We start from the raw sequence: 27,158 nt of genomic DNA, 5'->3' as shown, positions 1-27,158 counted from the left end.
TTAAAAATATTCTGGTCATTGTGACCATTGCTGAAAGGACACAGTGATCCTCTGATTTATTTGAATAAATATATATATATGCCATATATATAGGGTTTTATATGAATGTTAAATGTGCTTTGGTGCACATAGGAATATAATAGCAAGGGCATGTCTGTCTTTGTCTGCTGTCTGCAGGGGCAGCTGTAACCAGTGCCGAGGGGAGAGGAAGAACACTGTCAGTGTGTGATACTGACTCTGTTAATTGGGCTGCTATCAGCTAGATAACAGTTTGGGTCAGGTTCCAGGTCAGCATAACCTGGGCAAAATCAACCTGATCTATGGCAGGACCAAATAGTCAGCTGTGACACAACCTAGGAAATTAAGTAATGTGTTTATTGTAAAATTATTGTAAATGATCTAATAAAACTTACTAGGATAAGTAGAAACTTTTTAAAAATTCTGCAAAGGCCTTATGAGATAATCAGTGAGATGCCAAGGTATGCCTTGATTTATATTATTCCATCAGAAGAGAAAGTATGATTGCAAAAAGGGAAGTGTTTACATAAACTGATAAAAAACTTGAGAACTCAGCAGAACACAGCCACGTGTTCCTGAGCTTTCTTCCATAAAAGTCTCACCATGTCTGGCAGAGCCCCATTCACCTTCACTATGAGGGGAATCACACTTGCACTAGCGCTCACCCTCGTAGGTAAGGCTACATATCCCTCCTTCACCTTTCTTTTCCAGATTTTCCTTAAGTTCAGTGGCAGCAACTGGATCTAGATTGAACATTACTTATCTGTTTTTTCATCTCTTTTTGTAGGTAGTCAGAAGTTTGACATCGGTAAGTAAATTTCCTTCTATAACCCTTTTTCAGTGAATTTGCTGTTATTTCTGCCCATTAGAACATGCTTACAAGTATTGTGAAAATGGCTGTTATTTCCTATAGACCCTGGATTCAGTAGCAGAAAGAGCTACCTGTACAGTTATGAAGGCTGGGTGTTGAATGGGCTTCAAGAGAAGAATTTAGCCAAAGCTGGTGTGCGCCTGAGCAGCAAACTCGAGATCAGTGGGCTGTCGGAGAACGTCTACCTCCTCAAGGTACTGCATCTCCTAAATGTGCAACAGAAAGCTAAAATCACAGTTGTAATTGCATCTGGCTGATCTGGGGTGTAGGAAAGCTGCAGGAAACACAGCTGGAGACTGTTCAAAACTGGAGACTTATCACTGTAGATATCAGAGAATGATCTGCGAGCTGTTGTTTTAGAGGTGATGAGTCACCTCTGAAGTGGAAATTGTTTGTAGCAGGTGTTCCTCAAGACTTCATATTGGAAATACAGTTGCTGGGGGTTTGCTAGAAAATGGCCAACTAACTAAAGGCATTTAAGTCTGTCCTAAGAGTTTATTCTAGTCTTAGCACACATTTCCAACTCCTGTGGGAAGCCAGGACTAGGGGTTGTAATATCATTGTCATGAAGGCAACTTAGACGTAGATTAAAGAAGTGATAACAGTTAAAGATAAAAAAATGATACATGATAAAGGCACTATTAAAAAGTGAAAATCATCAAAAAGGAAGATGTGATAAGGTTTAGTGTTTGAATAATGCAGTAAAAGATCTGTACATGAAATCATGCCTCTGCTCATGTCAGTAGTGATAGGACTCAATTAAAAATAAATATGCTTCAGAAATGTACTTTTGTCCCTATAATTCAGTTACAAATCAGAAGTCCTTCTTTGAATACTGAGTTCAGTGACAGCCCTCAAAACTTGTATTGAACTGTAGATCTTTCAAAATTGGGGGCTATGGATTGCATTTCACACTATAAACTTTGTCCTGAAATTCTTGTATGGTGTGCACCAACCTGTGCTCTGAGACACCTAGGCTGGCAGTAACTTTGCCAAAGTTACTGAAATTGGTTCTAATTTACATTGTATCTTAGTGTTTATAAATATATTGTTCATTGTTAAAATATTTTTGTTGATTTAAATAACTAACAAGTGTGAAGCAAATACAGCAATTAGTCAAAAAATAGTTGTATAGGAATAAGTTAAAATGAAAATTTCTAAAACTGCATTTTTTTATTTAGAATTATATAAGCTTTTAAAATGCTAAATCTAAAGCAGAATATTTATTTTAGAGGCTGACAAAAAGGGAGACTTTGATATGTTAACTGCTTCTGTAAGGTAAAATAGTACTGTTGAGCAGACAGGATTTGCACTGGTTTTACAATAGTGTAAGCAAAAGACAAAAGAATAAACTGCTCTATGATTTTCTAAACCTACACTTGGGAGAAAAGAGTATGTCACTAGCGGTTATAATAATTTCTTCCAATCTGTTTGCATATTTAGTACCAAAGTCATTTTATTCACCTAAATATCTTGATTTCCTCCCAGATCCGCTCCCCACAGCTCGAGGAGTACAATGGCATCTGGCCCAGGGACCCATTTACTCGGTCTTCCAAAATCACCCAGATGGTTTCCTCATGCCTTACACGGCCCTTCAAGTTTGAATACAACAGTGGACGGGTTGGAAACATTTATGGCCCAGAAAACTGCCCTGATACTTGTATTAACATAGTGAGAGGAATACTGAACATGATACAGATAACCATTAAAAAGTCACAGAATGTGTATGAATTGCAAGAGGTGTGTTTGTTTCCATCTAAAACTGTTTTGCTAATAGGATGTGTTTATTCTCTTTAGTTGGTCTTCCTTTGAGTTTCTCTCTATTTGCATCTACTTTTGTATGTTTGTAGTAAGAAAAAGGTGATTTTCATTCATTTAGAAGTAAATTTGACAAATTACCTGGGCTGAATTCTTGCTAAGTCATCTGTCTTTAAGTCTTAACATGCAGTTCTTTGGAGAATAAGGATTATTATCCATTAATTTATTTGTTATATGGCTTTCATAATACAACTACTTGATCAATTTTATTTGCTAATTATTGATATTATTTGATTACTTTTTAATTTCAAACTCCATCCCCTGACCGAGTATTGCTCACATGCCTATTATTTAGTTCATCAGCAATGATTGTATATAATAGTAACAGATTAATTTTTTAATCTTTTTAAAGTAAAAGTTCTCACCTATTGAAATCCTGATCTAATTGGGAAGTCTCATTTTCTGTATTCATCTGCCAGGCTGGGATTGGAGGTGTTTGCCATACAAGGTATGTCATCCAGGAAGACAAGAAGAACAGCCGAGTCTCTGTTACGAAAACTGTGGACCAAAATAATTGCCAGGAAAAAGTGGTGAAGAGTCTTGGAATGGCTTACATCTATCCCTGCCCTGTTGATGTGATGGTATGTGAGATGTGAGAAGATCTTCTTAAGTACAAGCATGGCCATTGTGTTCCCATTCACTCTGTGGGTCTCCCTGTCCTCCTACAGAAGGAAAGGATCATCAAGGGGACTGCAGCTTTCTCCTACAAGCTGAAGCAGTCGGACAGTGGCACCCTGATCACAGAGGTGGTGTCTCAGCAGGTGTACCAGATCTCACCATTCAGTGAACCCACTGGAGTCGCTGTCACAGAAGCAAAGTAGGTGGGATGTGGGCTTGCTTAACAAAGTGAGAATAATTATCGGTTCTATCGGTCTCCTTCACCCCCAATTGAAGTGAAATGAGAATTGAGCTCCACAGCAGTTGAATGGAGATGTGTAATCATGGTTGTATTTTCCACAGTCCAAAAAGTTCATCAAACCATTTTTTATTTGTACTCTGGTCAAACTGGCATTACAATTACATGGAAGAAAAGGAGAAAAGCTGTTTTGTTTGCTTATACCATAAGAATGCAACTTTACTGCTCTGTTTGTTCTGAAAAGAGGCTGATGCGTAGCGTCAGAAGGAAGGAAGATGGTGCATGTAGAAATATGACCATTCATTACACCAGGTCAGTAGGTCTAATTCAGCAGAGAGCAATTTTGCTTCTCCTCAGAAACAATTTCGTTGTAGATGACTCCAATGGCATTTTGTGCTAGATAGAAGACTTTATTCATTAGCAAAAAGTTTTCTTTTGATAAGAAAAAATTTTTAAAGAGCGAAACAGATACTATCACAGTATCACTGAACCAACAAACAAACCAGGCGCATGGGTGAGGAGAGATCATGCCTTTCTCCTGTGACACTTCTCTCTTGACAGACAGCAACTCACCTTGCTTGAGGTGAAGAGTGAATGGGGGACCTCCCCAGACATCTCCATGCAGAGCTACGGAGGCCTTCGATACCAGTTCCCAGCAGTACTGCCACAGATGTCAGTGCAGCTCATCAAGACCAAAAACCCTGAGCAACAGGTATTTTTTTCTAAATTGCTTTCTTAATTAAAACAAACAAAAAATTATAGTGAATTCCAAAGAGTGTAATTATGCATGCCCTCTATCTTGTGTTTTGTAACAGATAATTGAAATACTGCAACACATAGTCCTGAATAACCAACAAGATTTCCATGATGATCTTCCCTACCGTTTCCTGGAGCTGGTCCAGCTCTGCCGCACAGCAAGTGCTGACACCCTTGAATCCATCTGGAGACAATGTTCAGATAAACCCCGCTACAGGTATTTCATTGTATCAACCTATAAGAAACTTTTCTGGTTTTGTGCGAACTGGGAGCTGAAATGAAGGACTTTTACAAAATCTGTTTGCAGGCGATGGCTGCTGAGCGCAGTTTCTGCGACAGGCACCACAGAAACACTCAAATTCATTAAGAGCAGAATTCGCAGTGATGACCTTAGCTACCTTCAGGCTCTTCTAAGTGTTCCCTTTGCTCTCCATTTAATAAAAGCCGATGAACACACCGTTCCAATAGCAGCAGTGAGTAAAGCCATCTTCTGAATCTTTCCTGTCTCACAATGGAAGAAATGATAATCAACAACCTGTGATGAAGTCCATTGGAGGCTGCATTCTCCTCTCGTATATGCAAATTTTGTGGAAATGTTGGCCCATGATTTTGTTTTGGCATAGCATTTATTAGGGGAGAGTTCTATGTCTTCATTTCTCTGTATTGATATAAAGCTCTTATAAGAGCTTCTGGGAATAATTCCCACTTTAGTTTGCTGGGATCACATGGCACGCCTTCTACAGACAAAACTTTGTCCCTTGAATCTCTTACTTCTGAAAGCTCGAGCAGCTCTTTCAATTGCAAACTAACCTATGAAGTGAAAAATGCTGTGGGGAAACTAAATATGTTGAAACAATAACGAACTACTTATTCTGAACAGGATTTTTGCCACCTCTAACCAATATTCTTAAACAGGAAAAGCAGAAATTATGTGAAAATGCATCATTAATATAATTGAGTTACATTTTTTCTAGAGATATTTCATTTATACATTGATGTTTATCTATAATCTTAATATTTTCAGTGTTATGTTCAGTTGACAGAGGTAAAATGTAGCTCTGTAAGCTTATATGCGTATAAAGTGTATTAGTGTGTGTATTAGTGGGGAATTAAGCTCCTAAGTAAAGCTTCCAAATATAATGTCTACAATCTACTTTAATTTGTTTGGATGAGAATAGTAATCATTCTGAAATCGATCCCTTCTAATAAGATCTGATGATTTTCCTGCTCTGAAAGCTTTGTGAAGCACTGTATTAAATGATGAATTAATTTTTTTCTTCTTCACAGGATTTAGTGACAAGTTCTCGAATCCAGAAAAATCCCGTCCTACAACAACTTGCCAGCTTGGGATACAGTTCTGTGGTGAATAGATACTGTTCTCAGACCTCAGCTTGTCCTAAGGAAGCACTCCAGGTGGGCGGCTTTTTGCCAAGCTTTTTTTTTTCTTTTCTTTTTAATAGCTTAGTAATGTTCAATATATTAGCTTGATTCTTTTAAGAATAAAAAGGGTGACTGAAAATATAAATAGACATTTTGTAGGTTTTCTTCAGAACAAAGGCATCAAATTATTTTATCAAAGCAGTCATTTGCTTCATCATTGAAAACACAGTTTTCACATTGCAAGGGTAAAATCCTGAGGGAAACCAACACTGAGTGATTTTATTAAAGACAGTTCCTTTATTGTGGTAGGCTTTTCAGTGGGTGAGGGGGACTCTGTGGACAGTCCTACATATTAGAGTGAGAAAATTGAACTGTGCTTTGTTTACAGCCCATCCATGACCTGGCAGATGAAGCAATCAGCAGGGGCCGTGAGGACAAAATGAAATTAGCTCTGAAGTGCATTGGCAATGTGGGAGAACCAGCCAGCATCAAGCGCATCCTGAAGTTCTTGCCCATATTTTCATCCAGTGCTGCTGATATCCCCATCCACATTCAGATTGATGCCATAATGGCCTTGAGAAAAATTGCTTGGAAGGACCGCAAAACAGTATGTAGGATCTGGTAGATTCTCTTTACTTAGTGAACTAGAATATGTGCCATAAGCATAATGATTTTATGGTATAGTGTGTGGATTCAGCGTGGGGTTTTTTTTAAAGATAATTTTTAAGAGCAGTACTATACAGTTTTACATTCAGCTGATGTTTTCTGCTAAGCTGTAATGATAATTAGTCAGTAGGAATTTTCCAGAAGGATATCAGCAGTGTTACTTTTATCATCAGTTGCAACCAACTAAGTCATGTGCTAGTTATATATGGTGGACGCTTAGCCACCTAAAGTCTGACATATAATTTAAGTTGCCTCTGTAGTCAGAAGGAGAGACACTTTCTGTTAAACTCCTAGGCTAAATGTCACCATTGCTCTGCCCCTTTTAGACCCTTCCCTTGAGGTTGGATGAGTCACCACTGACACCACTGAGGTTGCTGTCACAGAAATTGTAGGCAAGACTCCTGCCCCTCAGATGGTTTAGGTATAGGATCTACATGAGAAACCATTTACTCAGACTGTCTTTGGTGAACTGCTGAACCCTTTCAAAACTGGCCTAAAATAGTGAAGTAGTGAACTCACCAAGTCAGTGGAGTTACTTCAAACAATGAATATTTCTTATTATCTGCATTTTTTTCTTCCAAAGGTGTTCGCTGATATTTGAATGTCAGTAATGCATAAAGCAATGCTGATGCCTTTTTGATTGTCGTGGGTTGACTCAATACATTGATAGATGGACATGTATTTCAGGTTCAGTGGCTCCATGTTCCACCATGGTCCCTTCAGTTATATTAGTAAAGTTATATGGCACCCTACAGTAAAAAAGATCAGGAAACCTTTCTGCAGGGGTAATTATCCCCTCTCCCATATTTCCTGTGGGTTAGGTGTGGATCCAGTGTGCAAAATGGTATCAGTTATTGGTGATTACAGACCCTGTTTTGTCTCTGCAGGTTCAGGGATATCTCATCCAGATCCTCGCTGAGGAGTCGCTTTCCCCCGAAGTGCGAATGATGGCTTGTGCTGTTATCTTTGAGACAAGGCCTGCCCTCCCCTTAATAACAACCATTGCCAATGTGGCCATGAAGGAGAGCAATTTGCAAGTGGCCAGTTTTGTGTATTCCCACATGAAGGCTTTGTCCAAGAGCAGGTTGCCATACACATATAACATGTGAGTAAAGACAGGAACAAAGCAGGTGCTTTTCTGCAAATAAAGATCTTCTGCATGTGCTGACAACTGAAGTCAGTTTATTTACTAACAGGATGTAGCTTGTTTCTGGATGCTACTATCTTTCTCATTTTGTTTAGATCTTCAGCTTGCAATATTGCCCTTAAGCTGCTGGCCCCCAAATTGGACAGGCTGAGCTACCGCTACAGCAAGGTCATACGTGTTGGTGGTTACTTTGGTGAGTGATTTAGTGATCAGGAAACTTTCACTTCAGAAATCCATTCTTAAAATATTAAATCCTTCTGGAGAAATATGGCATTTTTGTTTCAGTGAGAAATTAAATGTGAGACTCACATGTACAGAGTAGCCATTTAATAATTTCTGCCTAAACAGATTTTATTTAGTGGTATATCTTACAGTTGACAATAGAAAAAGCTGAAGAAATATGATCTTGAATGATAAACAGAATGGTTAGAAAAACGTTGTCTCTTGTTTACGTCTGCCATAGATAACTATAAAGTTGGTGCTACTGGAGATGTCTTTGTTATGAACAGCCCAGGAACAATGTTCCCATCAGCAATCATTTCCAAGCTGACGGCATATTCTGCAGGGTCCGTGGCTGATTTGGTGGAGGTAAATATTTACCTAAGTCAATAATGAATCAAACTAAAACTAAAACTGCTTACAAAGTTTCCTGTCTGTAAGAATGTGTTAGACTGCTCCTTCTCATGCTGTTTTGGTAGGCTGGTGTCCGTGTGGAAGGCCTCACAGATGTCATCATGAAACGAAACATCCCATTTGCTGAATATTCCACATACAAAAAGATAAAGGAGATTGGAAAAGCTGTAGGTATTTTCAGTAATGCAACCTGTGGGTTATGTGAAGGGGCATTGGTGATACTTTTCACTCTAGCTAAGCCCTGTGTCAGGAGGTAAACTGTTCTAGGAGTCAGCTCAAGTATTTTTGTGAAGGAGAGACACGCAGTGGGGACTGCAGGGCACATCTGCCATGGCTGCAATAGCTTCTGTCACTTGTTGCTGTGGCTCTGAGTCCTCTCCACCTCAGAGATGGCTGCAGGAGGAGCATAGGAGGAAAGGGAGTTGCAGGGATTGTAGAATGGTGTGTCACACTCCTGGCAGGCTTCCCACTCTCTCCCTTCATCTACCTCACCTAGTTTACAAGAATATGCCTTTGTCTTCAAGAGAAGATTTTTTTTTTTTTTTTTTTTTTTGCTGTGCTTTCAAACTGGGTTTAGTGGTATTAACAGCCCAGACCCTGTGTGTGAATGTTATTGTATTGGGATACCAAACATTTGTGGGCATCTCAATGGTGGAAGAAGGTCTGGATTAGTGCCATCGTGCTACTTACAAATGGAAATTTTACAAAGGAAAAGGGAAGCTTTTGGCCAGTGATGGGTTTAATCACCTGGATGTATTATCATTTGTGAAGTGTTGCATCAAGAAACTTGTTTCTTTATCTGTTCCCCAGCTGCTGGGATGGAAGGAGCTGCCAACAGAAACTGCCTTGATATCAGGCTACTTTAAACTCTTCGGCCAAGAGCTGGCCTACATCAACATCAATAAGGAGGTCATACAACAGGCTGTGAAGGTACCAGGGTCCCCTACTTTTCTTTGCAGTACTGGACAGTGTTACACTGCCATAGCCCAGGCTCTTGGATGTGTGTTTTCCTGCAGAGTGTTCTGGAGCCTGCGGACAGGAGCACGGTGCTGAAGAGACTGGCCGGACAGCTGCGCAGCGGTGTGGCGGGGCAGTGGACACAGCCCCTGTGGCTGGGAGAGCTGCGGTACATCGTCCCCACCTGCACCGGCCTGCCCCTGGAATACAGCTCCTACATCACTGCCCTGGCCAGGGCTGCAGTCAGCGGTGAGCTGGGCACAGAGACAGCAGCTCTGTGAGCTCTGGGCAGGGCATCAGAGGGACAGGGCCTGAGGGAGGCTGGAGAAAGAGGTGGAGAGTCAGGAAGTTAGGAAAAGAATTAGTTTTTGTATTGGAGAGTGGCGCAGTGAAGATGTTTGAAGAGAAGCTGGATGCGCTGATTTGTGCATCGTTGAATGGATTGAAGACCGAAAAGGTGAGGTGAGAACCTGGGAAACCAAAGAGAGAGAGAGGCCACAACATTCAAGGCCAAAAACCCAAGAGCTGCCTGGGGAGCCAATGTAGATATGGATAGAGGGGTGTGGCTCCAAAGAGATGCATACACAAACCAAGCAGGACTCAATGTTGATTTAAAAAGAGAAGAAAATAGAAAACAGTCAAATGAGAACTGTTAGTAAAATTAAGAAGGCAGAAGAGAAGAGGGCCTGTGAAAAGAGACTGGAGCTCTCTTTATAAAGAATAGATATGCAAATGCTAATCCTCTTCAAGAAGTTAATTCAGTGATCACACTGTGAGCTGTGCAGCAGACTTAAATTAGACAAAACTGACTCTAGTATCTGCTGACACCACATAAAGAATGAAGGATGATGTACATGTGCTTATGCCCTCCCACGTACCCACTCTTTGCTTCTCCTGGTGTTTTGTTTGTTAGTTTGCTTTAGTAACATCTTTGCAGCTCTGGCCCTTCTGTGTGTCTTCTTCGGGTTTTTTGGTTTTTTGTTGGGGTTTGTTTGTTTTAATAACAACCTTGTAGCCAAATTGGGGAGGTATGCATTGGATGGATGGTCTACAAAATGAGTGAAGGTTGTCTGAACTGCTGATCTCCAAGGGTAGTCAACAGCTGAAAATGTAATTGGTGACTTGTTAAAAGAAGTATTCCTCTGCCATTGGCACTCGTTCATTGTCTTCTTTTAAAATATGAACTTCCTAAAAGAGACACCCTCACCCTCAGGGTATCTGTGTCAATATTACCACTGAATTGGTGGGAGCAGTTGCTGCACTGGGGTCAGGCTGCCATTGACAGGCAGCTTAACAGTCTGGAGAGGATGGCCTGACAGAAGTGTGATGAAATTTGACAAAGGCAATGCAAAGTCCTTCACCTGGAATGGAGTAACCCATGCAAGGGTATAGGCTGTGCATCACCCAGGCAGAGAGCAGTGATGCAGGAAGGGCAAGACAACCTGGTAAGATAGACCAACAATGTGCTCATGTGGTGATGAAGGCCAACTGTATCATGGGCTGAGAAGCAAGAGCAGAGCCAGTGTGACAATGATTTCCTTCTCTGTGTAGCACATTTGCAGCTGCATCTGCAGTACAGTGTCTGGTTTTGGGTCCACAGTACAAGATGCTCACACTTGATGCGAGGAAAGATTGGAGAGTAGAGGTTGTTTAACCTTGCTCTCTGCATTCACTCTATGTTCTTACTCCCCATGTGTCTGAAATTTTAATGTTACACTAATCGTCAAACTTTCAACTTGGGTCAGCTCTTCATTTTCTTAGTATATTTTTATTTCAATTTTCAATATGTTGAATCAACCTTTGCCTACATAACAAGCTTCCTCTATATTTCCAGTATTTTTCAGAATCATAAAACGTCTCATGTACCCTAAAGCCTGTCTTGTTTTCCAGCCGTATTTGTTGTACTAACAAAAATACTGCCTCCTACTGAAAACAGCTTATGTTCGATCCCTGTCTTTCATTTTTACAATGTTTAAATGTTGTTCTTGCATTTGCAGTTGATGGAAAGATATCCCCCCCTTTAACTGGAGACTTTAGACCTTCGCAGTTGCTTGAATCCACTGTGCAGATTCGTTCTGACATAAACCCCAGGTATGCCAGGTTTCTAAGTCTTTACATACGAAGGAGGTTTTTAAGGGAAAGCAGAACCCCTTGGGTAAAAAGAGCACCTTTCTTACATCAGACTGCTGCACTCTGTTCCAGCTTATACATACAGAAATTTGCAACAATGGGTGTCAACACAGAATACTTCCAACAAGCTGTGGAAATTCAAGGCAAGGTCCTGACAAGAGTGCCAATGAAGTTTGATGCCAAGATAGACATGAAGCTGAAAAATATAAAGATTGAAACAAATCCATGCCATGAGGAAACTGAGATAGTAGTTGGAAGGTACAGTAGCATTACTTCAGAGTATTTTGTGTTGCTGAAGCCTGACAAAGTTCACTATTGACTGACCTCCCACAGAGGTCTCTAGATAGGCAGAGTGCCTCTTCAGTGTGTAGCAGAACCTTTGGGATAAAGCATGAGGAAGAAATATACAGTAGTTAAAAATCAGAAGATACCTAAATGATTTAGCAATGTAATTTTTATATTAAATTATTATTTTATGTCCTTATTATTTTTATTATTTTATTGTCTTTTAAGGATTTTGATTTTTATGTATGAAGGAATATTTTTAATGCTTTGGAAATTTTATTTAAATTTATCCAGATTTTGAAAACTTCCTGTAATATAAGAAAATTTTATTTGTCATTAACTCTTTTTTGTTTTTAATAATATTTATATTTCTTAATTCATATATAATACCTGCGTTCAAATATCTTACCTCTGTGCTGTCACATGATACTGACAAGGATGTATCTAATCCAAAGACAAGGCTTTGGATTAATTCATCATTGTTTGCACATATCTCAACAGACATAAGGCTTTTGCTGTATCAAGAAATTTAGGAGAACTAGGTGTTGAAAAGAGAACCTCAATTCTCCCAGGAGGTGCTTCCTCAAATATTGTGGAAGAACCTTTCAAACCATCAGATAGAGCTTCCGGTGAAGATTCCACAAAGGTAACTTTTTTTTTTTTTTTTTTTTTTTCTTATATAGTAATATTTACCCTCTCAGTAATGGATGTCTGTAATTTTACTCTTGCCTATGACACACTCCCAGTGGTATTCACATACTCATCTCTAATGCAGCAAGAAGCTGACAGCACGTCAAGGAAACATGCCTATAGCTCTGAAGAGGATCTTCGCCACATCACGGGAAGAAAAACTCATAAACGAGACATTTGCGTCAAGCTGCATCATCTTGGCTGTCAGCTCTGCTTTTCCAGAAGGTCACGAGATGCCAGTTTCCTAAAAAACACGTACTTGCACAGACTAATTGGAGAGCACGAAGCTAAAATAGTCTTGATCCCAGGTAAAATACTGAGCACCTTAGACTTGTCAGTGCTTTTTGAAGCAATATAACTTTCTAATGTGTGCAATTGGTGTGTAGTTGAAACAGATGCTGATATTGACAAAATCCAGCTGGAGATTCAGGCGGGATCCAGAGCAGCTTCCAAAATAATTCATGAAGTAAAGTCAGAGTCTGAGGAAGAGGGTGAATCATCTCTGTATGATGACATTCAAGCTAAACTGAAGAAGATTCTAGGCATTGAAAAAGTGTTCAAGGCAAGTGACTTTGAGTATGGCAGTGGGGAACATTTTCCCTTAAATGAGGGCAAGAATTTGAAGTTCAGTGGAAAGCAGGCATGGCAAAGAAAGGATGAGGCTGTCTTGAAAGGTGTCAGTGCTCCATGCTGAGATATTGCCCCTATGGGGTGCATCCAGTGAGGTGGTCTGTGCTGGGCTGGGTTTCAGCTGAATGGAGTGGATCTGAGGGAATCGTGCAGCTTCTGCACTGAGTGAGGCAGGGAGATGGTTTTTCCCTGAAAAGTGAGAACCCAGCTTTGTCTGACACCCACAGAAATTTTACTTTGCAAAAACAGAACCAGATATATTCTCTCTATTGCACCTCTTGGGCTGTGTTTGCAGATTGCAAATAAAACTCGACATGAGAAGAAGCGACCTTCAAAAAAAGAAAACACCATGCTCACAGAGCTTGGGGCAGACCCTGATATAAAGCATCCCTCCAGCTCATCTTCTGCCTCCTCAGCCGTCTCTTCTTCCTCATCATCTGCTCTTTCTCCCCGTCGTAAAGAGACTGGTGGTGAAGATGAGAATGATCAAGAAGAGCAAGCAAGAAACAAGGATGCAAGCAGCAAGAGCAGCAGCAGTAGCGACAGAAGTAGCAAGAGCAGTAGCAGTGGCAGAAGTAGCAAGAGTAGTAGCAGCAGCAGTAGTGGCAAAAGCAGCAAGAGCAGTAGCAGTGGCAGTGGCAGAAGTAGCAAGAGCAGTAGCAGCAGCAGTAGTGGCAAAAGCAGCAAGAGCAGTAGCAGTAGCAGTGGCAGAAGTAGCAAGAGTAGTAGCAGCAGCAGCAGCAGCAAGAGCGGTAGCAGCAGCAGTGACAGTAGTAGCAAGAGCAGTAGCAGCAGCAGTAGTGGCAAAAGCAGCAAGAGCAGTAGCAGAAGTAGCAAGAGTAGCAGCAGTAGCAGCAGCAGTGGCAGAAGTAGCAAGAGTAGCAGTAGCAGCAGCAGTGACAGAAGTAGCAAAAGCAGTAGCAGTAGCAGCAGAAGTAGCAAGAGCAGTAGCAAGAGCAGTAGCAGCAGCAGCAGCAAGAGCAGTAGCAGCAGCAGCAGCAGTGACAGAAGCAGCAAGAGCAGCAGCAGCAGTAGTAGCAGCAGCAGCAGGAAGTCATCAAGTCATCATCATCACAGCCATGGGCATCATTCAAGCTATGAGAATAGCAGCAGCAGCAGCGAGTCTCTGAGCCACCATAGCCACAAACACCATTCAGGACATCAGGAAGGTGGCAGCAGCAGCAGCAGCAGCAGCAGCAGCAGCAGCAGTGCATACTCCAAGATTTGGGTAATTTTGTCAGTAAATCGACTGATGCTACTGTTTATGAATCACGCTCCTGATGGCAGCTGGGCTTGCATGACAAATCAGGACATTAGGAGTTGACCAGTAAATGGTAGCAACATAAAATTAAAAAATGTATTCTACAAACATACCTGCAGTCATTGGCACAAATGTCTACTTAAACTCAAAAGTTTCCACTAATTAGTTGAAAATTTTGTTACTGTCAGGAGATGGGGGGGGGGGGGGTGGTGGTTTGACAATTCACTGTCCGTAAACATTGCATATTTCTGTCTTAACTTTATGGTAGAAACATTAGTGCTTTATATAAACTACTTAATCTTGCATTATTTGCTTGTGACTAAGCATACAGAACTATATATGAATGATAATGACTAGATTTCTTATTTAATTCCCAGTTCTTAGATTGTCATATAATTGCAGCATTGCTTTTCCTCTGACACTTCTAATCTTCTTGGTTTTTTCATTTTCAAAGAAAGCTCATGAGATTTATCAGTACCGCTTTAAATCAGCACATAGACAAGAGGTGAGTCTTTCTTTCTTCAGTAAAAGAAGCATGGAATCTTTAAAGCAACTTGTTATCTTTGTTGAGGAAAATTACAATACTGATAACATTAGAACTGTGGTGGTTCTTCTGGGATGGGTAAAGACAGAGAGCTGTGCTCCCTTTTGTGCTGTGTGTATGAGGCCACTTGTGGCTCTGCAAAGGAGATGCAAAGCCTCTACCAAAGCAATGAAAAAGACTGGAGATGTACACTTTGGAGGAACCATCAGAAGCTTGGTTCATTTGATTGACTTTGATCACCTGGTTTCTTGGGTTGGAACAATTGCAAGTACACAATGAGGATAGTGATGTGGGCAAATGTGGGAGGATACCTTATTTTATAGTATTTTGGTTGAGCAGATTCTTGTAGAATATTAACAGTAGACCATGATCCAGCCAGAGCAGTGTACTTTATACTAGTGTTTCCTCAAAAAGTAATGTTACAGCAGTATGTGTCTACTCAGATGCTTCTTCCCATTCAGTTGGTCCATTCAGTTTATCTTCCAGTTCATCAGGCCTGTGCAGAATTTCTGGTCTTTCATGTTGAAGTGAGACTCTGACTAAATTTAATTTGCTCTGGTCCATTGTTTTTTTCATATAGGGAATTCTCATCTAGATATGGTCTTTATGGATCTTTATGGTGAAGAGTCAGATATGTTTGGGGAAACAAGATTTGTCAGAGTTAGAGCCTGTGTACTAATCACAACAAAGCCTTTGCGAGTCATTGAGCTGCTCAGGCTTGGAACACACCAGCTCCAAATGCCATGAGAGACACAATTGTTCAGCACTGCCTCGTGCAATTTCTTCAAGCATGCTTTAAAGTTAGAGTTACCCTCTTAAGCCTGTTGTGGTTTGATTTTGATTTTGGTTTTGGTTTTGGTTTTTTTTTGCAGTTCCCAAAAGAAAAACTCACAGATGACCAAATTAGCAGCTCACATTCCTCTGCTAGATCCAGTCATGCCTCATCTCAAGCTTCATGGGTTAGTTGCATAATTTTTAAGGGGTTTTGACAGCTTGAAATGATGTCAGAGTGGCTGTGTGTTGACAGTAATTGTATATAATAATAATTAAAATAATAATAATGGGAAGGGAGAAATCTCTTGAGTCTCAGGTATCAGCCAAAACATGCACCATAGCTACCACATGCACCTTCCTCTGCAATGAGGATTCTTCTCACTTTCATCACAACCCTTCCCTCATGGAAATCCCACCCAACAGATGCCTGCAGAGACTCATTTTGTGAGCTCTGCGGCCTGGAAGGAGATTGAGGTGTGGCAGTGCCAGTATGAGGACACTGGTGCTGGCAGCCGAGGCTCTCAGCAGCCTCAGCAAAAGGCATGTTCCAGAGGGCACATGGGGTACCTGGCTCCTCACCACCACCCAGGTAGATGTGTGCAGGCTTGAGAATGATGGAGTGAAGATATTGAGGGTCATAATGCACTTAAGGCTGTTCTCCAAGGGAAGAGGGTCCTGATGTTGAAGAAAATGTCCTGGATTATATTCTGTGCTGGGCTGCTGTGCAAACACAAAAGGTGACTGCCCCAGAGAATTTACAGCTGAAGTGTGAGGAAAAAGACAACACAAGACCCAGACAGATAAACAAGAGAAGAGCTGGGGGATGTTGTTGCTGTGGGAATGAGTGACGCATACAACTGACAGCTGATGTTGTTCAAACTGAACCACTTTTTTGTATTCACAGGCTGGATAGTGACAATGAAGCCCAAATCACATAGCCATTACTGTATTTTAATTATATGAGTATTTCCATGGTATCAGCTGTAGCTCAGGAAATGGCACAAGTTTTGGCTCACAAAAACACAGTGATAAAATCCATCTGGCACGCAGAGGCACATGCACATTAAAGACATATTCATGAGGTTTTATAGGCATGTATATATGTGTGATACATATGATGGTATATATTTGTGGTTCAGTTGTTTATTTTTCATTTATCCATCTAGATCTTGCATCTAAAATGTTCCATGGTAACTCTTCTATAATTACATGCTTTGCATACTTTCTCCCCCTTCTTCTTAGCCAAAGTTTTTGGGAGATGTTAAAGCACCAGTATTAGCTGTTTTTCTGCATGGCATCCGTGATGGTAAGAAGATAGGAGGCCTCCAGCTTGTGGCATATGCTGATATTGACTCCATCAGGCCCCGGATGCAGGTGTTTGTTTCAAACCTCTCAGATTCAAGCAAGTGGAAGCTCTGTGCTGATGCTTCAGTCCTCAATGATCACAAGGCAGCGGTAAGGCTCAAAACTTGTCTAGCTTTACATGCATCCCAGGAAAACTGTGCTCCAGACATTAAAAAATGGACCATTGTCCCTCCATTACAGGCTTACCTGAAATGGGGACGGAATTGCCAGGACTACAAGGTTTCATCTGAGCTGGTAACTGGGCAGTTTGCTGCCCACCCTGCTGTGCAAGTGAAATTGGAGTGGCCTAAAGTTCCTTCCAGTGTCAGATCCATAGCAGAATGGTGAGAATTGAGTCTTTAGTGACACTTGTTAATGGGAAAAATCAGCATCTGCACATGAGGTTCTAGTGGCTTAAGTAGTGGCTGATATCTTATTCTCTGATCTGTCCAAGTACCGCCTTTGGACATAAAAGATGAGTGGGACTACATCTTATTTTAATGTACAGTAACTCTTTATATTTGCCATAATTGCTGGAAACTGAGGAACTGATCCTTCCTTTCACTGAACACTCGCACAGTAGAGCAGAGAGTGGGTGTGAGGACATAACCAGGGATCCTGAAAACTGTTATGCTACTTACACACAGGTGTGGGACAATCTAGTTGGGATGTGGGCAGCCTTTTTTTTTTCTCCATCTCATTAAATCTTTCTGATTTGACTTTTTGAAGGTTTTACAAGTTTGTCCCTGGGGCTGCATTTATGTTGGGATTCTCTGAAAAAACAGACAAGAATCCTTCTCGACAAGCCAGGGTGATCGTGGCTCTAACTTCTCCAAGGACCTGTGATGTTGTTATCAAGCTTCCTGATGTAATTATGGAATATTTCTATCACTCTTCTTTTTTTATTTTTTTTCCTAGTAGAAAAGTGTGACTGTTTAAGTACAGTGGGTCAATTCTGAGAAAGAAAAATTATGTTAGCATCAGTTTGGGTGCAAATGATGAAAATTACTTTTATATATTTCCATCATTGCACTATTTCATAGAAGGATGTCTATATAGTGATTTTTTTTCATAGGGAGACATGGGTACTCATAATGACATGAGTTTCCATCTGTAGTATCTCCATAAGTGTTCACCTCATCACCTTTGAAAGGGAGTAATTAATTCTCTCCCAAATAATACCTGAATTATTATCTCTCACATCATGAGAGAAAATTGAGCAAAAGCAAAAACCTCTTGGACAATGAGTCAGATGAGTTATGTTCACGTAAAGTCTTTGCAATGAAAGGAGAAGAAATAGGAAAAAAATCCTAGCTGTTTGCTGGCACAGGTGCATTTTGAATGTGCTTTTGAATTCCTTTTCAGATTACCCTCTATGAAAAAGCCATGAGGCTTCCCCTGTCACTTCCTGTAGGTCCAAGGATATTAGCTTCAGAGCTACAGCCTCCCATCTGGAATGTCTTTGCTGAAGCCCCTTCTGCAGTGCTTGAGAATTTGAAAGGTGAGAGTCTAAATAGGTTCAGAAGCATGACAGCTTCAGTCTCACAATTTATTTGGACACCTTCTAAATTTTGCTGGCATTGTTTATCTCCTGTTAATTAGGAAATGTTCTGTTATAATGTGAGGATGACTCAACTGAGAGAAAAAATTGTGCATGTAGTACAGAAATCATCAGCATTTCAGGGATCAAGATATCAAAATTGATAATATTTATGTTATCAATTATCAAGAATTGATAGCATTTTAAATTTCTGGCAATTACTTTTTGTTGACTAGAAGAATACATTTTTATGCCTTTTTAAAAATTTATGGGTGTTTAGTAGCGAAAAGTCCCTGCAAACCATGTGAAAGTATCACATAGTGAGAAAAATACAAAGCTAAAATAATATGGCACTAAAAATAACCCACACCATTTAATGGCTTTCTGTCATGGAAAAGAAAAACCTCACTGGCATTTTTTTTTAACCAGCTCAATGCTCAGTTTCCTACAACAAGATCACAACCTTTAATGAAGTTCGGTTTAACTACACAATGCCAGCAAACTGCTACCACATCTTGGCTCAGGATTGCAGCTCTGACCTTAAGTTCCTGGTGATGATGAAGAATGCAGAAGAAGCTGTGAACCTGAAAGCAATCAACATCAAGCTTGCTAATCAGTAAGTAACTTCTCCCAGATGCAGGAGCCTGAGGGACCTCACTGTCCACATTTAGCATGAGGGGAGCCCCAGTCTGAGCTTTCCTGCAATGATTAGCAGCCCATAGGGTTTCAGCACTTCCCTTATTTATTTTTCATGTATATTGAATGTGATGCTCGTGCTCTTATCCTGCATCCTGGGTGACACGAATACCCTTGATGTCATTTAAACATTTGAAATGACCTAGTGCTCTGACCAGTGAGATTTAGCGAGCAGGAAAATGCCTCTGTCACTGTAAGTGTGTGAATGTGGCACGGGCAGGGTGTGAACACTCTTGTCCTTGACAGTGAAGTCGACATGCGCCCCGCGAAGGGACGGGTGAAGCTGCTGGTGGATGGGGCTGAGAGCCCAACAAATGTCTCATTCACATCTGCTGGTAAGTGATGCTGCACACATTGTTTACTATTCACATATGTTTTAGGAAAGAGAAGGAACCCGTGAAGGAGATTTGATCAGTTTGCATTCATTAAGTGTTTCTTTGGTTTTAAGGTAATATTTATGAATATGCATTTTACTCACTTGCAGAGGGACATTTAGAAAGACTGATTTTGGATACGAATATCTTGAATTAATTATATCTTCCCTAAATAAGCAAGATATAATTAGCATGAAGATCCCTCCTTTTTGTACATCATTGTAAGTCCTACTGTATTTCCAAATTTGAGAAGTGTTTTGGCTACGCCATCAAATTTTACTTGATTAAAAACTCTTTGAAGTAGAGCTTTTCTAAAATCCACTACATGTGACTTGTATATTGGTGTTTTTCCTGATTTGATTTGTAGGTATAAATTTAGTTTGCATTCTGCCAGGGATAGGTATAGAGAACTGGTGAAACAGACTGCTTGATTCTCCCAAAACAGGAATAGTTTGTTTCTGTGAAAGGTACAGGAAGACCTTGTTTCATCCTGTGCTGTGTAGTCAGGGGCTATGTACAGTGTGGATATTCTGAGAGAAGAGCTGCAATATATGAATTGGGCTAAATTTTGCTGAAATTGGGTTAGCATGTACTAGTGCTGAGCTCTGTCCTATTTGATGTGTATTTGGGAAGTGATAATTGTGCTAGAAATGGCTCCAGTGACAGTCATGGTGTTCCTCATATTTCCATATTCCAATACGGTGTACTCAGAGCCTTGTTAATCTGCACAACTACAGAGATACTGTAGACAGCTCAGTAATAATTTCTAGACATAAATGTGATTATGTTAATAACCCAAAGAAAAATTAATAAGTCTGTGATCATTAACATTGTCTTCCAACCTTTTGCAAGCACTCATTTTCTATGTGTGCACATTTCTACATTGCTTTGTTCTATAGTTTTGTTTCTTCAAAAGGGTAACTGAGGAATTTTGAAGAAAAGAACATTTTAGGAGCATGACAGCTGCTTTTTTTTTCTCTTAAAGAAGCTAGGTTTGGTCTGGTTTTCGTTTGGTTTGTTTTTTTTCTTTTAGGTGCTTCTCTGTGGATCCACAGTGAAAAGCAAGGGCTTGTACTTCACGCTCCAGCCTATGGCATTGACAAACTGTTCTTTGATGGATACACGTTCAGGGTATCATTCTTCCTCTTCACAAGATTGGGTGTTAAGAAATTTCCGTAGGATTCCCTGAAATCTGTGTGTATGAGGGCAAGGGTGTACAGTGGCAAAGGCAAATGTGTGCAGGGCACAAAAAAACCCAAAAGGGAAGATGATGCTACAGGATTGCACAGTCCTGCTCTTTATTTCTGGATGTGAGAAATGAGAATCTTTGATCAACGAAAGTACTCTGTTCTTGCAGTACAGGTGTGTGTTGGGAGGTGGGTCTGTGAGTCTACATACACTGAGTCAGCAGTGCCTTTGCAAGAAAAATGAGCTTTCAGCTCCTTACCACTGTTCTTACAGCTGTATAATTCTTCAAAACAGCAAAAATGCAGCCATTCTTTTTACATAAATGAATGGTTTAAAGTCTGCACTAAATTTAATACAAAGCTGGAACGTAAGAGGTCGGTAAACTGTTCCACGTCTTTGTCTTGTATCAAAACCACCACCAGAAAAAAGCTTCAGCATATTAATAGTCTAGAGCATGAATAACTTAACATCCTAGACTGGCACAGTATGTTATAAAGATTGTAGCAGTCACAGATTCCACAGCCCTGCAGGAGTTTGCCACCTGACTGTCCAACCCTTTTGAATTCTTGTCAAAGAGATTTTAAATGTTTGTGCATTAGCTTACACTGGGACCTGCACAGCAAAAATGTGCTCCACCGGTTTGGGGTTTTTTTTAAACTTGAAATACTTCTTGCTTCTCTTTCCTCCAAGATCCAAGTTGCTTTATGGATGGCAGGGAAAATGTGTGGACTATGTGGAAAATACGATGCAGAATGTGAACAGGAATTTCGGATGCCCAACGGATATGTAGCTAAAGATGCAGTGAGCTTTGGGCATTCTTGGATTTTGGAAGAAAAGCCTTGTAGAGGAGGTATGCAAGCTCTAATAAATTTAATATAATATTATGGCAGTTGTTCAGAAAATGTAGAATCTGCTCAGAAAATTTTAAATCTGTATCTATTTTGGAAATAAAAATCACATTAGAAGATTCATTATTAAGCTATATATTAAATTTTAAAATTACCTACAGGTTGAGAAAGAAATAAGAAATCCCAGATTAAACAAGCCAAAACATACAACTTAGTTGAAGTTCAAAAAATAAGATGAATCAAAATCTTTGTTTCAGTTTTGAAATATTTTAGAAGAGGATGAGAAAGAGGATAAAATTCACATAGAATGCTTTGATTTAAGCACAACAGCATTTTCTGGACATCAGTTTTCAGTGGTTGGCCCATCAAAATATCAGATGGGGATTAGTAGTTATTACCGTGGCTGACCACCTGGTTATTTGAACCAGTGCAACCCGTCAAACAAAGCATTCAAGTACATGAGCAGCTCCAGGAACTTAATTACATGGTTGAAATAAAAAAAGCTGCATTTTAAATCTTTCAGTAGATTAGGATCTTATGGCGTGCTGGTGCTCTCAGCAGAGGTTATGATGCAACATCACACCACAGTGCTTGAGGAAAACAGGCACATTGCATCTGTACAGACTTGCCCTGTGGGAAGGATGTCCTCTGTCCCTGGAGATGGCTTGTACATGCCTAGCTCACCATTAGCTCTTATTCTTCCATGTTTTTGTCACAAATTCTGGGCAACAAGCTTGCTTTAGATGGATATGACCATCCAGAATAATATTTCTGTGGCTGGTGGTGACCACATTCTGTTTCCATTTAACATACAGTGGAAGCTGCTGAAATTTGAAGACATAAAACTTATAGCTAGGAATAAATTGTGGCCTGTTTAGCTTCTCACTTGTAACTGTTTGTCCTGGGAATCCAAAATGAGATCAATGTTACTTGTGGGGAGCAATGACTGTTGCTCTCTCTCTGCACCAGTTCTGCGTCTGAATGACATTGATAATAATGCAATTCTTTAGTGATTAATTTTATTTGAAAATCTCCCCTTTAGTTCCACTGCTGAATACTCAACATTTTAAGATGTGGTTTGACAGCTATTCAGTAAACCATTTTACCTTGAAAAATGCTTATTAGAAAGTACTATGTTTCTATATTCTCATCTAGAAGTAGACAGTTGCATCTGAAATGAGCTTTCCAGGGCTCCATATCTAACAAGCTGGCTGGTTTATCAGTCAGTAAAGCTGCTTCATTTATGATGAAAACACAGTTTTCACGGCGGGAAGTTGTTTGCCAATAGGCAGTGCTGGCAGCTGGGTCCTTGTGGGGAGGTGTGGAGCTGTGGGCTGTGAGCACACGGTGTGAGGTGTCCCCTGGCTGTCGCAGGCTGCAAGCTGCGGCGCTCCTTTGTGAAGCTGGAGAAGTCGGTGCAGCTGGCCGGCGTCGAGTCCAAGTGCTACTCCACGGAGCCCGTGCTGCGCTGCAACAAGGGCTGCTCTGCCACCAGCACTGCTCCTGTCACCGTGGGCTTCCACTGTCTCCCCGCTGGTGAGTCCACAGGAATCCTACTGAAGAGGAGCTGAGCAAAAGTGTAAATAGATTGTGACTCGGCTCAGTTATTCCACTTGAAAAATATGAACGATGTAATGTAGCCATAGGTAGGCGTGGACTTACTGCCCTATCGACTGAAGGCCTTTCCCTGTTTTATTAATAGGCAAACGTCCCTTCAGTGAGGGAGTTGATTTTCTATTAACATTTACTTGTTTTTGTTGTACTGGAATTTAAAATCTAAACTGAATTCTCCTTCATGGTGCTTAGGGCTAGCAAGGTAAGGGCAGGGCAACAGCACACTCAACATTGTGATTCAGCTGAAAAGCTGTGTACTGCAGCCTGTGCAGACTGAGCCATATATAACCAAGTGCAGCACCGCAAAACAGGCATCCTTACCTTGTATTTTTTATATATTGCTGCCTTTGGATGTGGTCCTACTTCACTGAGCAGATTTAGGTACTACAAGGACAGGTGTGGACAGGATTCTTGCACACAGTGATGTAGGAGGATTTATTTTCTATGCGTTTATTGTAGATTATAAGACATTAAATAAAGTAGGTATAGATTATATAGAGCAGAGGATTGTATCTATTTTCCAAGTTCTTTTCTGAAAGATCATACTACCCTTTCCTACATGAATCATTAATAAAATTCTTCATGGAAGTAGTAGCTTTTAAGGTAGAACTGGCTTATTAATGAAGTGGATTTCCTGGAACATCTCTGTGTGACTTAGACAAATATAAATATGTAAATCCATGAGGAACAGCCAAGCCTGATGTAATTAATAACCAGTGCATGGTAAATGCTGTGCCTTGCAGAACTACTTGTGAAGTAAACTGTTTAATTTTAATTTTTTATTCCCTATCAGATTCAGCTACCAGCCTGACAGACAAGCAGACAAAGTTTGACCAGAAGTCAGAGGATATGCAGGACACTGTTGATGCCCACACAGCATGTTCTTGTGAGGCTGAGGACTGCAGCCCATGAAGCTGTACATTTGCAGCATAAGAGAAAACAGAAATACTTTCATGTTTTTATCGTGTGGTGTAAAAAACTTTGTCTTAAGGAATAATAGAGATACTAAATTAAGTACTTGAGGATGTGTGGAATCTTCCCAAGTAATTTAAAGTATTGAACTTTATTATTGTAGAAACTGTTATGATTGTCCATAAATATCTGATTTCATAATAAATCCGTGCATGGAAAAAATTATGAAGGCTGTCTTATTTTGCTGGTGGTGGAAAGAGGTGTGCATAAGTTCTCCTTATCCCCCATTTCACAGACTTCTTGAGTTTGTGGCCATCTTCTGTGCACCAGGGTTACACTGGGAATTGGGCTGGATAAATATGGTACTACTCCTCCTCCTTGTTCCCCCAGTGCTTCCTTCCCTGGTGCTGGGATCCTGTGCACCTGCAGCAGGAACTGATCACCTTGATGTGATGCTGCACCCTCTGCAGCAGCCATGCAGCCATGCTTGGTGCTTGGCCAGAGCTTTGTGCTGGGCCAGTGCTGCTGTAGGGAGCAGCAAGCTCAGGGAATAAGCCTGAGTCTCATGTCCCTGGGCAAGGCTGCTCTGAGGAAGCCAAGAACACGTTAAGTTTCTGGTGCACCACATGCAGAAGCTACAGTAATTGGTGTCTTTGAGCAGGACAGGGCAGGGTTACTCAAGCACAGCACCTGCCAAAGGCTCTGAAGCTGAGCCAGACCTCTGCACTTTGGGTGAGGTGCCCCAACCTCTGTGCCCAGCAAGAGTCATCCCTGCAACCACCAACAGGGGGGCTCTGCCTCCTGCCCCCTGCCATAGGTCTGTGTGGGCATGGTCGGGGCTGAGCCCATCTGCCCTGAGCACTGGAGCCCAAAGGATTCCAGCAGACCAGGAAAGTGTTTTCTGCTTGCCTTAAGGCTGTGTTTGCAGGCTGAGTATGCACACTCGGTGAATGGGATTTTGAAAACACTTGAGAACATTCTCTAAAAAAATGTGTTGTTTTGCTCTCCCCAGTAGCTTTTGAATCTTCAATGGATGCACATACCTGAGTTTTCTTGTTTGGATAGCTGTTCTATAATTCAGAAAGTTCTTTTGTACCAAAAGAAATATGTGAAAGGTCTAAATATACTGTTCTATGCAGTTTAAATGCTGCTATGGTAACCTGCACTGCAGAATGATGGGGAGCTGGCAGCAGCAGTAATGCCATGAGTTGGTGGGTTTGCTGCTTGCCTGGAACTCACACGGAGTAGGGATGGAAAGTATAGTCTATTAAGGTAACCTCAGGCTGAATCCCACAGAATCCAGGGCTTTTATGTGGCCCCTGTGGGCAATGCTGGCACAAACTTCCAGCTCCAGCTGGGGCAGCCCACGGGGCTCTTCTCTTCCCGATGTGCCAAGGCTGGAGCACAGTTTTGGGGGTTTGTTTTCCACAAGCCTCAGCATTCAGGTGTGATGAGCCCCAGCATTACCTCCTGGCAGGAGACCCTGGGTGAGCATCAGCCAGCCACAAAGGCAGCCAGAGCGCCTGTGGCACTGCAGGGTATGTGAGCTGTAGGTGTCCACCTCATGAGGGTCTGTGGAGAACCCTCAGTCAGCCTATGCTCCTCTCCCCCACTGCCGCTGTGGAGGGAGCTGAGCTCAAGGGAAATGCTGTCCAGGACAGGTTCTGGGCTCAGAAAAACTGTCTGCTACCCTCGCAGTTTTCTTAGTTTTGGGGGTTTTCTCCTCTCTCTTTTAAATTTGGGTTATGTCTTTCTGAGTAATACTAGTGTAAAAGGACTGTGAGTATAAGAGGGCAAAGGCTGGGAGTAGAAATTTTTCTTGAGGTACTGAAGAAGTGACCTAGAAAAGGAGAGGTTTCAGTTTTATAAAGAGACAAAGCCCTTGCCAGGAGGTTTAGGTGACCCTTGAAGCAGAAGAACAGATGTTCCTGTGGCAGCAACATGGCTGGGATGACCAGATGCCCTCCCTTGGCATCAGCTGCCCAAAGGGAGGGATGGGGTGCGATGGGGACAAGATTCTGCAGCCCCAGGCTGCAGTACTGGTGGTTTTGGGGAGACCCTGCCCTTGCAGCTAGGTGCAGCCTAGTGAGGACCCTTATTTAGAGGAATGTTGTTTGAGCTTTATTTGGAGGACTCACTGTTAAAATGTGATGTTTCAGTGATACAGTGTTATAATTTTGAGAATACAAGCATTGTGGTACTTAATATTGCCATCCCAGCAGCTTTCTGCTTGTACTGCCACTGACCTCAGTTCTTTGCTGCCTGGAAGATGATTTAAAAAAAAAACAAAAAACCCAGACCTGTGCAGCTGCATATAGTTATGCCATAATAGCTTTTGAGTCTTGAGTACCAGCACGGCCAGTAGCTGTATTCTCAAATCCTTCAAATCCTTCAAATCCTTTAAATACATTTACGAGATCTCCAAAGACATGACAGAACTCTCTAGTGAACAGCTTGGCTTTCTATCATGTGCTAGCAGCTTTACAAGGGAAGGGGTTAAAATTGGCTGAATATAGAGCCAATAAAAACATGGCAAAGATTTGTCATGCTTCAATTTTTATTTTTTTCCCTACAGATGCAATCTTTGATCTAAGAACAAAATCCACTATTTGTTAGACATTATAAATTATATCCCAACTGCTAATTATAAGAGCCCATCAGCTAAACAGTATTACAAAAACTAAGCTGTCTTGGATATGAGCCACTGCTCTGTTGATGAGAAAATGAATCCAGTCCCCATCCCATAGTGAGCTGGGCAGCAGCAGCTTTGCTTCCTGACCCACAGAGGAGAAGGCTGGTAGGCAAACAGTGGCCGCACAGCATCAACCTGAACCCCCCCAGTCCTGGGGCTGCCTTAGCCTTCCTCATACTAATCCCTAATGGAGCAGCTCCATAACCTGACTGGAGGGAACAGGTGGACTCAGAGTAGCCTGAGTGATCTGTGGGGTTGCCTACAAAGGGACACGGAAAATCCCTGCTGATGAGAGAAGTGGGCTTCACCATGGGGTGAAGATATCACACCTTGTTGCGTGAGTTGCACGTAGTCCACCTTTGTTAAACCAAGAGTTTTGTGTAACACCTGTCAGCCTCACCCCTTCCCCCCTGCCAGGCAACCCCCACCAACAGCCCTCTGTGGCTAAACACACCAGTGAAAGGGGCTGGCACATCCGCCTTGGAGGAGAAAGCAGGAGAGGAAAGCATGGACGTCAGCGGTGTTTAGCTGTGG

General features: G+C 41.3%; 1 protein-coding gene across 1 annotated transcript; it reads left to right on the top strand.

Moving 5' to 3' along the window:
- Window positions 1-621: 621 nt before the first annotated feature.
- Window positions 622-24,134, top strand: LOC136364936 (vitellogenin-2-like). Its single transcript, XM_066325138.1, has 36 exons — window positions 622-691; window positions 806-826; window positions 932-1,083; window positions 2,378-2,629; window positions 3,127-3,288; window positions 3,376-3,524; window positions 4,125-4,275; window positions 4,379-4,536; window positions 4,627-4,792; window positions 5,607-5,732; window positions 6,088-6,306; window positions 7,253-7,470; window positions 7,608-7,705; window positions 7,976-8,100; window positions 8,211-8,312; window positions 8,956-9,075; window positions 9,162-9,351; window positions 11,100-11,193; window positions 11,305-11,490; window positions 12,019-12,163; window positions 12,293-12,515; window positions 12,594-12,769; window positions 13,133-13,351; window positions 13,559-14,065; window positions 14,553-14,603; window positions 15,515-15,601; window positions 16,659-16,871; window positions 16,962-17,104; window positions 17,490-17,628; window positions 18,126-18,261; window positions 18,730-18,916; window positions 19,243-19,331; window positions 20,404-20,501; window positions 21,249-21,408; window positions 22,781-22,942; window positions 23,814-24,134. Exons 1-36 carry the CDS (start codon window positions 622-624, stop codon window positions 23,930-23,932), a joined length of 5,613 nt encoding a protein of 1,870 aa, XP_066181235.1. The 3' UTR covers window positions 23,933-24,134.
- The last annotated feature ends 3,024 nt before the right edge of the window (window positions 24,135-27,158 follow it).

Source organism: Sylvia atricapilla, chromosome 9 (assembly GCF_009819655.1).
Source record: "Sylvia atricapilla isolate bSylAtr1 chromosome 9, bSylAtr1.pri, whole genome shotgun sequence".
In the NCBI taxonomy this organism is placed as follows: domain Eukaryota; kingdom Metazoa; phylum Chordata; class Aves; order Passeriformes; family Sylviidae; genus Sylvia; species Sylvia atricapilla.
The sequence above is the reverse complement of the archived record's forward strand: the minus strand, read 5'-3'. Positions and strand labels throughout refer to the sequence as shown.

Coding starts and splice junctions, on each gene's coding strand:
- LOC136364936 (XM_066325138.1), top strand. CDS start 622: ATGTCTGGCAGAGCCCCATTCACCTTCACTATGAGGGGAATCACACTT. Junction 14,604..15,514: donor AATCAGCACATAGACAAGAG/GTGAGTCTTTCT, acceptor TTTTTTTTGCAG/TTCCCAAAAGAAAAACTCAC. Junction 18,262..18,729: donor AGTGCTTGAGAATTTGAAAG/GTGAGAGTCTAA, acceptor TTTTTTAACCAG/CTCAATGCTCAGTTTCCTAC.